This window comes from Mus pahari, chromosome 3 (assembly GCF_900095145.1).
Source record: "Mus pahari chromosome 3, PAHARI_EIJ_v1.1, whole genome shotgun sequence".
NCBI lineage: Eukaryota > Metazoa > Chordata > Mammalia > Rodentia > Muridae > Mus > Mus pahari.
In genome coordinates this window covers 122,752,549-122,763,126 of record NC_034592.1, presented here as the reverse complement: position 1 = coordinate 122,763,126, position 10,578 = coordinate 122,752,549, and the positions used below count along the sequence as shown (strand labels likewise).

The following is a 10,578-nucleotide window of genomic DNA, read 5'->3' as shown; positions in this document are numbered from 1 at the left end:
TGCTGGGATTTGAACTCAGGACCTTTGGAAGAGCAGTCTGTGCTCTTAACCGCTGAGCCATCTATCCAGCGCCCTGTTTTTTTATGCAGGTTTTGAGAATGAAAGTCATGCGTGTAAGGCGTGTAAGGCAAATATGAATTATCAAACTGTAGCAGGAGGTAGTTCTGGGGACTCCTTTATGGGTACAGGATACCGAGTGTCTTTCAGTAGGGTCACAACATGGTAATGGGTTCCAGGGATGGGAGGACTGTGAGCTTCAGCCAAAGTGTGTGACCATTGGCGGTGGTAGTGGTGGGGTAGCACGTGGGATAGACCTGACAGACCAACACTTACCAAAACCACCAACCAAAACTTTATTGTGGTGGGAGGGAGAGGACCAAAGAGGTGATGGAGAGATAGAAGGTACATTTTATACAGATAATGCATGCTGAAAAGATCAGTTTAAAAATAGAGATGTTTCTTGATTCTTTCAAGCTTAGTTGTTTTTTATTTCTTTTCCTTGCCTAATTAATTTGCTAAGGTTGTCTTGCATGTTGTTAAGTAAGAAGTAGTGAGAATAGATATTCCTGTTGTGTTTTTGACTTTAGGGACTGCTGGGGCTACAGAGGTCCTTGTATTCAGAAAGAAGCACTAAGAGACCCAGGAGTGTTAGTCATGCAGGGGTGTCTCCTCAGTGGAGGAGATAAAATCAAATGCTTGCGTTCCATCCAGAAAGCTGAGAGTGGACATTGTGAAGAACCAGCTGACCTTTTTGCTATCTGTGTTGGCAGACCTTTCCCACTTTTGCTGTAGAGATAGACCTCATCCAAATTACCCAGAATGAGTATGCCAGACGTTTCCCTCCCTAGAATGTTAGCCATCCTTAGGTGAGGTGTCATATGTATTTTATGGCCTGCTGACCTCTATCCTACTGGTCAGAGACCACAGTAGATTCTAGACCCTTTAACCATAGAACACACCCTTATGGTCACATGTACTTTGTAAAAGAGTCTCTATGTAGTTACACTTTAAGCTTTCTTGTGCACCTGGAATTGGACTGATTGGACTTGTTTCCAGGAAACCTTTCCCCAAATTGTACTGTGCTTTAAATATGCTGACAATGAACTGCCTGGCATTAGACTCCCTGAAGTCTAATCTAGGTCAACAAAGTCTGTCTGCACCAGGTTTTCATTCTTCAGGGGCCCTTTAAGGGGAAATTATTCAGTCTTTTTCCCCTTTCCATTAATTGCAGTGTTAGGTTTAGATGGTTTGTAGGTTTCTTTTATACTGGCATTTCTAGGTTCCATTTCTAGGTTACTTAGTGTTTCGTTTTCATGAAAGGGTACTGTAACCTGTTAAATCCCCTTTCCCCGTTTTTCTTCACACGATTCCTATATTTCACTAACATGGGATATATTGATTGACTTTATTTTTCAGATGTTAAATCAGTATTGTTTTCCTGAGATCCCTCTTGCTCTTGATAGATACACCCGTTTATATTGTATTGAATTTAGTTTGACTTTCTTTCTTTGATTTTGATGTTAATCTCTACAAAATATATTGGTCTCCAATTTTCTCATAATATTTTTGACATTTGTCACTAGAGAAGTACTGACATTTCATGAGACTTGGAAAATATTCTCTAACCATCTAGTGTTTTAGAAGAGATTATAGACTGATACTAATTAATTCTCTTTTTTAAGACTAATAAATAGTATTTAAATTTGTTTTTGTTTTTTAGGATTCTCCTTTTACAAATGCAGGAATAGGATCAAATTTAAATCTCTTAGGAGAGATTGAATGTGATGCCAGCATAATGGATGGAAAGTCCTTAAACTTCGGAGCCGTTGGAGCATTGAGTGGTACGTGGGCATTATGACACAGTTCCCTATCTGAAAACTGAGGCTGTTACAATTTCATCCTTCTTAACAGGGAATCCCATGTTTTTATTCATTTTTGTTTGAAGGAATGTTGAAACAATTATTATTCCTTGTTTGCTAAATTAAGAACATAAAGATTTTGTATATAAGTTTTTAAAGAAAACAGCCAGTGTTAGGGATGTAGCTCACTTGATCGATCACTTGCCTAGTTTCTACACTGTCCGGAAGAACAACAACAACAACAAAAAAGCAAATATAAGAGATGAAACAGAGCAGCCTGTGTCCAAGCTTGGTTAGAAGTACATCACTCTTCTCTGGTCCTTAAGGAGACTATAGGCATTTAAGACCTGATTCAGAATAATCTATTAGCTTTGCAGTTTGAAATGTATTAACATGAATGCATTTCAGGTGATGCAGATAAAGGTTACTTTTTATTTTTTACTTTCTGTCCCCCCCCCCCCAGTAACCAGTAAAAATTGGGTTATTGATGTAGTAGAGATGTAGTCTGTGAATGTGGTTATTTTTAAAAATGAATGTTATTTATTCTATGTGTGTGATATGTCTGTGAGCATGTGCACATGTGTACCACTGTGCACATGTGGAGGTTAGAGGACAGCTTTTTTGCATGTTAGTTTTCTCTTTCCACTTGGGCTAGGAAGGGTCTCTCATGGATCCTGTCTCATTGGGCATGGGAAGCTACCTCTCACAGGAGCTTCTTACCAGATTTCCTCTATCTACTCATTCCCCATGGGAACGCTGAGGCTGCAGACGCATGCCACAGCGTGTGTGTGTGTGTGTGTGTGTGTGTGTGTGTGTGTGTGTGTGTGTGTGTGTGTATATGTACTGGGGCTTATTCCAGTTCCTCAGCCTTGTGTGGCAAGCATGCTTTCCTGTGAGTCATCTCTGTGGCCAAATGTATATATTTTAATGAAACAGAANGTGTGTGTGTGTGTGTGTGTGTGTGTGTGTGTGTGTGTGTGTGTGTGTGTGTTTGTGTTCTGGGGCTTATTCCAGTTCCTCAGCCTTGTGTGGCAAGCATGCTTTCCTGTGAGTCATCTCTGTGGCCAAATGTATATATTTTAATGAAACAGAATTCCCCCCTTTTCTGTTTTCCTCCCTCCTTCTCTTTTCCTTTCCTCCTTTAACGCAGAGTCTTACTCTGTAGCTTACTTGTCCTTGAGATTGCTTTGCACCCCAGGCTGGTGATGATTTTATGATACTCCTGCTCTAACCTTGACTCTTAGAATTTTAGGTTTGCAATACCATGCCCACTGCTGTAACTTTAATTTTTTTTATTTTTTTATTTTTTATTTTTCGAGACAGGGTTTCTCTGTGTAGCTCTGGCTGTCCTGAAACTCACTCTGTAGACCAGGCTGGCCTCGAACTCATGTAACTTTAATTTTAAATCAGAGACTTGTGACTGTATTTTTACATCAGTACGTAAGAGATTTGTTTAATGGTTTATGATCCATTTAAAGGTACATAAAATGGACAGGTTTTTAATCTGTAGATTTATGAAGTTTCTAATGTATCCAGACATACACACTTAGATGAAGACATTATCATGTTAGGATTTAGATTACTGTTCGGGAGAGATGGCTTGGTGGTTAAAAGTATCCACTGTTCTTGTAGAGACCCAGCTCTAATCCCCAGCACCCTTTAGCCTTTCACAACTACCTTTAAACCCAGGTTAACGGGAGCTGATGCCTGTGTCCTCTAGAACACCAGTGCCTCCCAAACCATACACAGAACGTTTTCATAATTCCAGAAACGCTCTTTATGCTTCTTGCTAGTCTACACACACTGTCTTTCCTCCACCCCCCCAGAGTCTGATTTTGAACTAATTTATCTGCTCCTGAAATTGCCGTGAACAGAATGAGACAACTGTGTATCTGTTTTTTTTTTCTTCCTAACATTCTGCATGTGAGATTAATCCACAGTTTGTGCCACAGTTAATTTGTTTTTTCTATTACATGTCATTTCATTGCTTAGACATTCTCTAACTTATTTCATGCACCCTTTCTTGAGATATTTGCAGTTTTTAGTTTTAGACTATCATCAATAATGCTGTCTTTGAGTGTACTTTTACATATGTCTTGGAAAAATATCCTAGGTGTTAGCATGTCTTAGGGTTTCATTGCTGTGAAGACACATTATGACCACGGCAACTCTTATAAAGGGAACATTTCATTGGGGCTGGTTTACAGTTTCAGAGAATCAGTCAATTATCATCATAGCAGAAAGCAGTGGCAGTGTGCAGTTAGGCATGGTGCTGGAGGAGCCAAGAGGTGCTCCATCTTGATCCATAGGCAGAAATCGAGGGGACTGTCTTTCATAGGTAGCCAGAAGGAAGTCTGATTCCACACTGAGCAGACCTTGAGTATAGGAGACCTCGAAGCCCGCTTCCACAGTTATGTATTTTCTCCAACAAAGCCACACCTCCTAATAGTGCCACGCCCTGTGGCCAAATATTGAAACACATGAATCTATGGGGGGCAAACCTATTCAGACCACCACAGTATATTACTATTTTGCTAGTGGGTGCTGCTATTTTTAAAGTATTTGCTACGTTTATATTTCTACTAGCAGTGTATGAACATTTCTGTAACTCTACACTCTTACTCATTTTTTTATTATTATTGAAAAACAGCCATTTTGATATTTCTATAGTCGTATTGTTTGAGTTTTCCTATGTTTAGTGATACTAAGTGTCTTCTCTTCTACCTATGCAACCTCTAGAAGTCCTTGTTGGAAAATTTTCATTTACATTTTAACATTTTTATGAATATTCTTTTTTATTGCTTCATAGACATATTCTGTATATCTAGATAAAAATCCTATGTAAATTATATATATATCTTATGGAAATTTCCTCCCAAGCTCTTACTGCCTTCTCTGACTTTCTTAATGTTGTCTTTGAGTGAACAGCTTTTCAATTATAATGTATTTAAGGTATCTTTTTTTTTTTAATATTTATGTGTTTATTTTTTATGTATATAAGTACACTGTAGTTATCTTTAGACACACCAGAGGAGGGCATTGGATCTCATTACAGATGGTTGTGAGCCACCATGTGGTTGCTGAGAATTGAACTCAGGACCTCTGGAAAAGCAGTCAGTGCTCTTAACTGCTGAGCCATATCTCCAGCTCTTTATTAATTTTTAAAAATAGTTTTTACCTTGAGCATTTAGTTTTCATACCATGTTCCGATTTTGCATGTGTTAACAATCAGCATTTACTTATTTTTTTCCTGGGTTTGAAGAAATGACTTATTGCCCTTTATTGAAAAGATATATTACTTACCTTACAAAAATTTATTGACAGGTTAGGTGAAGTCCAGGAGAAAAGGCTTGTTAGTGTACCTGCTGTCATAGCTGGCCTAATACTCCAGAGCGAAGGATTGTTTTCTCTATTTGAAAGGGTTTGTGTATTATTGAAATGATTTTGTTGGGAATTATTCCAAATTATTATTATTATTAAATTAACTGAGAGTCTCATTATGTAGCTCTAGCTGGCTTAGAACTCACTATGTAGACTTTTCACTCTTGGTTGACAGGGTTTTTACTTCAGGACTTGATGTAAATCATTCTTTGCATTCCTGACACTTAAGTTCTTAAGAGATCCAGCATTTCTATGTATGTGTCTTTGTTGGTAAGCTGGTGCTTTCTCTTATAGCTTTTAATGTTGTTCCCTCATTTTTATAGTTTTGACAACTGTAATCAATCTCAGAGAAGATATTACTAAAAGAGAATTAAAAAGACAGGAATGAAGAAAGGGACCAAGAAGGAATCAAGTAAGAAAAGGAAAAGTATATGAGTTAGAGGTATGAGAAGTAATAGAGAAAATACCATAGACTAGGTATAGAAAAATGATGCAGTGAACGCTGTGAAAGATAAACACTCAAGCAAGTCAGAAATTCAAGTAGAAAGTGGAAATTAAAACCAGGCAAGATGAAAAAGGATAGATTAAATATGTCATCCATTAGCATATCTCTTTGTTGGTATGAGTATGAGTCCCCCCACCCCATTATTATCTTTTTGTGCTTGTGAGTGCATGGTTTGCATATGTGCATATTTATGCGTGTGTTGGTACATATATGTTTGCATTTGTGGAGGTCAGAGCACAACCTTGGGAATCATTAGGCACCCCTTACCTTCTTTTTTTGAGACAGGGTCTTTTACTGGCTTGGAACTAGCCAAGTAGGCTAGAGTGTTTGTTCATGGAATCTCAAGGATTTGCCTGCCCAGTGCGCCCCTCCCTATCCCCCCACCCCAGCACTACCATGGCTGGTATTTTGTAGGTTCTAGGGCTTGAGCTGAGGTCTTTGAGCTAGTTTGGTAAACATGTTATGAGTTGAACTAGCACCTAAGTTATATCTTGTAGCTGTTGTAACTTAGAGAGACAATTGCAGATCTTCATGCATATGAAAATAATTGGCTTCAGAAATTTTTCCCTGCCTGGTTAGGTTTCTGTACAAGAAAAGTGCATTGAGAGTTTCACAGTCTGAGAAATATATTGCTATACCTCTCCTGTACAGAAATTTTATTTTTGTGTAGTCCCATCTGTTGATACATGGGCTTAGTTTCTATACAGCAAAGTATTTACCACTCTAAAGGCAGTGGAACCTGGGAGAGTGGAGCTAAAATGAGGCGGGCTAAAGTCTCATGCAATAGTCGACATTATTCATAGCCTCAGACAATTTATACTCCCTAGGTTAAGAATTCCATGAGTAAAGTCTACAACTACAAGAACAAGATGCATGCAGTACAAACGTTTTTCCATACAGGCATATAAATAAATAACAATATCCAGTTGTAATGAATACTTTAAACCAAACTCATTCCTATCTGCTATACCTGGAAGGGGTGTGGAACCACATTCCACGAACAGTTAGTTCCACGTTGAAGAACCTCAAGTCACAAGACTTTTGTCTTGTTTTCCTGGAGTTTTCTCACAAGCACTCAGAATCCCCCTCACATGGCTCCATTCTTGGACTGTGTTCTGACAGCAAGTGGAACAATCAACAGCAAACAACATTCACAGCTTAGAGGATGATGATAATTCTTCTTCTTCCTCTTCCTCTTCTTCCTCTTCCTCTTCTCCTCCTGTTTCTCCTCTTATTCTTCCTCCTCCTCTTGCTGTTCCTCCACTTCCTCCTCCTCTTCCTCTCCACCCCCACAGAGTTTCTGTGTAGTTCTGGCTATCCTGGAACTCATTCTGTAGACCAGACTGGATTTGAACTTGAAGATCAGCCTGCCTCTGCCTCCTAAGTGCTGGGATTAGAGACATTTACTGTCTGGCAGAATCGTAAAAAATTTTTACCAGCTGTCCCGGACTGCGGGACAGTTGAACAGGGTCTGGGGAACCACCTGTGGAGAGAATGAAAGGCTAGAAACACAAGGAAGGACAGCAAGTCTGATTGATCAAGCTGTCAAATTTTTATTGTTCCCAGGCAGGTTTTATGCCCACAGAAGCAGGGTATGGGGAGGGGTGTGTGTGACGCAGAATTGCTTTGTTTCTGGGGGAACATACCTGTTCCCCAAAGCAGGATATTGGCTAGGTAAAAAGTTCAGCAAGAGGAACAGAACAGAATGGGTTGCTAGGTACCTGTCCACAAGATCTATAGCTATTTGTTCTTAACTGGGGGTAGTACTTTCCCATAGAGGCCTCAACTTTTTCCCACAGAAATCTCAACTAAGCTAGTACTTTTCTACTAAGGCCAAGACTTTGTAAGTAAGCACCTATGGCTAACAAGTCAATTAACATTCAAAGAGGGTCTCTCCCAACACCAGCTGTACTTTACACTGGGCTAATAACAAGAATAAACAAAGAATTGAAGAATTTAAACCAGGGAAATAAAACTGATAGTCAACCGATTAGCGAATGGAAGGAAACTAATTTTCAAGAAAAAAAAATACAAATGGCTAATAACTGAGTGTTCAGTATTCAGTCACCGTCAAAGAAATGTAAATTTTAACTACTTTGAGATATCGCCTCACCACAATCAAAATGACTATCGTTAAAAAATAAACAGCAGCAGTCTCAACTAACCTGAACCCCTGAGGTCTCTCAGACACTGAGCCATTAACCAGGCAGCATACACCAGCTGGTATGAGGCCCCTGACACATAGACACCAGAGTACTGTGTGGTCTGGCCTCAGTCAGAGAAGGTGAGCATGACCCTCCAGAGACTTGAGGCCCCAGAGAGTAGGGAGGCCTAGTGGGGTGGGAGTGAGGGGTGGGGCTGGGGGTTGGGGACATCCTCTTGGAGGAGGAATAGGATGAGGAACTGTTGGAGGGGGAACGGGAGGGAGGTAACTACTGAACTGTAAAAAAGATTAAAGATTAATAATAAAACAAAAAAATATGACAGCAAATGTTGGAAAGGATGTGGCAAGAAAGAAACCCTTAATCACAGTGGGGGTCCAAGTTAATACAACCATTATGGAAATCAGTGTGGAGAGCTCTCTCAAAATTAAAAATAGAACTACCAGATGACCCAGCTATTTTATACTCAAGAGAACTCCACACCTACCACAGAGATATGTGCAGCCCATGTTTATTGCTGCTTTATTCAGTATAGCAGAGAATTGGAATTAACTGAGTAGTCTTTGAACAGATGAACAGATAACAATTGCATAAAATGTATAATTGTGTAAAATAAAATGTTACTTTAAAGAACATTGAAGTTAATTGCAGGAAAATGGATGGAATTAGAATGTTTAGAACTAAGTGAGGTCACACAATCTCAGAAAAAAAATGTATGTTCTCTTTCATAGATGGAATCATACATGGAATATGCAATAATAGATTTATATGTGTAAAAAAATGTACACATGGGTGTTGTGGTAAATCTCCAACCCAAATAAGCCTGGCCAATGAAAACACAGCTGTGCGCCTAGATTGGGCAGATCTACCACTACTTTACCATCTTCCCCATATAAGAGACCCTTTAGAACTTGTGGTTTCTCCAGGCCATGTGCTCTGCTTTTCTTCTTCCTCTTCCTCCTCCAGCCTCTCCCTTTCTCTCCCAAAACCTTCAGCTCCACCTTCCCCTCTTTCTCTGCCCAATCACCTGCTCTAGCCTTTATTTTATACATTAAGGTGAGTAGGACGTTTACAGGACATACCTGTGTGCTGACTCATTCCTTGTTTTTAGCCCCTCACAGGAGAACTGAATTAACATAAAATATAATTAACTCCAGGGCTATCTGCAACATTTCCCCCTTTCTGTCCAACTAAAAGAATATTTTATCTCAAATATAATTGAACACAACTCTTACTACTTTGTAATTTATAAAGTACAAGAGACCTAACACGTAGCCCATCATTTTTGTTAATTAAATAGAACCTCTGTCATCTATCCTTACTTAAAAGACTGGCTATGTCTTGGCTTTAGATTGAATGCCATCTGAAAACCATCTTCTCATATCTGTTCCTCTCAAAGTAAAAAGCCTTGGTTGGCTAGGAGACTGTGTAGTTTTTCAACTCTATCAGAAATCCAAGAATGATATTAACTGAAAATATATAGGAAGCCTAACACAGCTTCCAAAACTTAGCCAATTATAGAGGCTGCTGATCATCTGGACAGTCCCTTCAACACGTTGGAGCATCTGTTTTCAGCCTCCTGACCAGGGACATCTGACAGACTTAGAGAAACAGGAATATTAAGGACTAGCCTACTCTGTGTCAGCAGAATCAAGCTGCTAACCTGGAATTGTGTCCTTTCTTTGGACAGTATTATGTCTGTAGATGAAATGAGCCAATTCTTGTCTAGTGGCTGTTTCGCCACAACTGGAATAGCTCAAAGATGCTCAGTTTCTTCTTTGAATCCAAGACAGGGAAGCTGTCAGGAGCAGACTGGTCTCAACAACAAGTGAATAAATAACATTAAACGTCACATTCTGTGGACTTCTGACATTTTTGAAAACCAACTATGTGAAGTAATCTGGACTGTTCTCTGTTACCTACTCTCAGCCATTTCTAATTAAAATAATTGAAAACACCCTAATAATAAACTCAGAGCCATGAATTTCCTATTTGACCCTTAACTCACAGACTTAAAGATCTCAGATCTGTTTATAACAACAGCAATAGAAGGATTGGTGTAAGCTCTGCACTTCAAAATTTTTAGTATCAGTAGAAGAATTTTATACCAATGAAAACCTTTGATTTTGCATCAAATTATGTACCATTTAAGAAATTATGACTTCAGCTTAGTAACAAAGAGATTTCTACCAAGTGAGATTATGGCAATGCAATCAATTTGAGATATTCCTCCCTGTTCCAAATGTGACCATTTCTACTTTCCCTAGAAAGACAACCTGTTAATAGTCCTCTCCAGCCCCAAAGCCTAGGGAACTGGGTGGACGACTCTTCTTCAAGCTGAACTTCTTCAAGCTGAATATGTGCGTTGAGAAAGGGGGAAGGGTAGAGAAAACAGGACTGATTGATTAGTCTCTGATGTCTGTGCCTTGTCTGGATCTGGCTGAAGTCCAGGACATCAGGAGTTCAAGCAGGTCAGTTTAGCATGTCTGGCGAGGAAATTCACCAAGGCTGTATATTCTGTAATACATAAACCTCAAAATAAAATTTTAGTATCATCAAGATAGATTTTTTTTCAAGCCGGGCCTGGTGGCGCAGGCCTTTAATCCCAGCACTCGGGAGGCAGAGGCAGGCGGATTTCTGAGTTCGAGGCCAGCCTGGTCTACCAAGTGAG

General features: G+C 39.4%; 1 protein-coding gene across 4 annotated transcripts in view; it reads left to right on the top strand.

Annotated features, from left to right (window-relative positions):
* Nucleotides 1-10,578, top strand: part of Tasp1 (taspase 1) — a 232,291-nt gene that overhangs the window by 61,660 nt on the left and 160,053 nt on the right. For all 4 annotated transcript variants that reach the window (XR_003843524.1, XM_029537039.1, XM_029537038.1 and 1 more), the window contains exon 5: nt 1,721-1,841. Coding sequence is in view for 3 of the 4 variants with exons in the window: in XM_029537039.1 (XP_029392899.1) it covers nt 1,721-1,841 (121 nt within the window). In the remaining variant the exon portion in view is untranslated. The remainder of the gene's footprint in view (nt 1-1,720; nt 1,842-10,578) is intronic.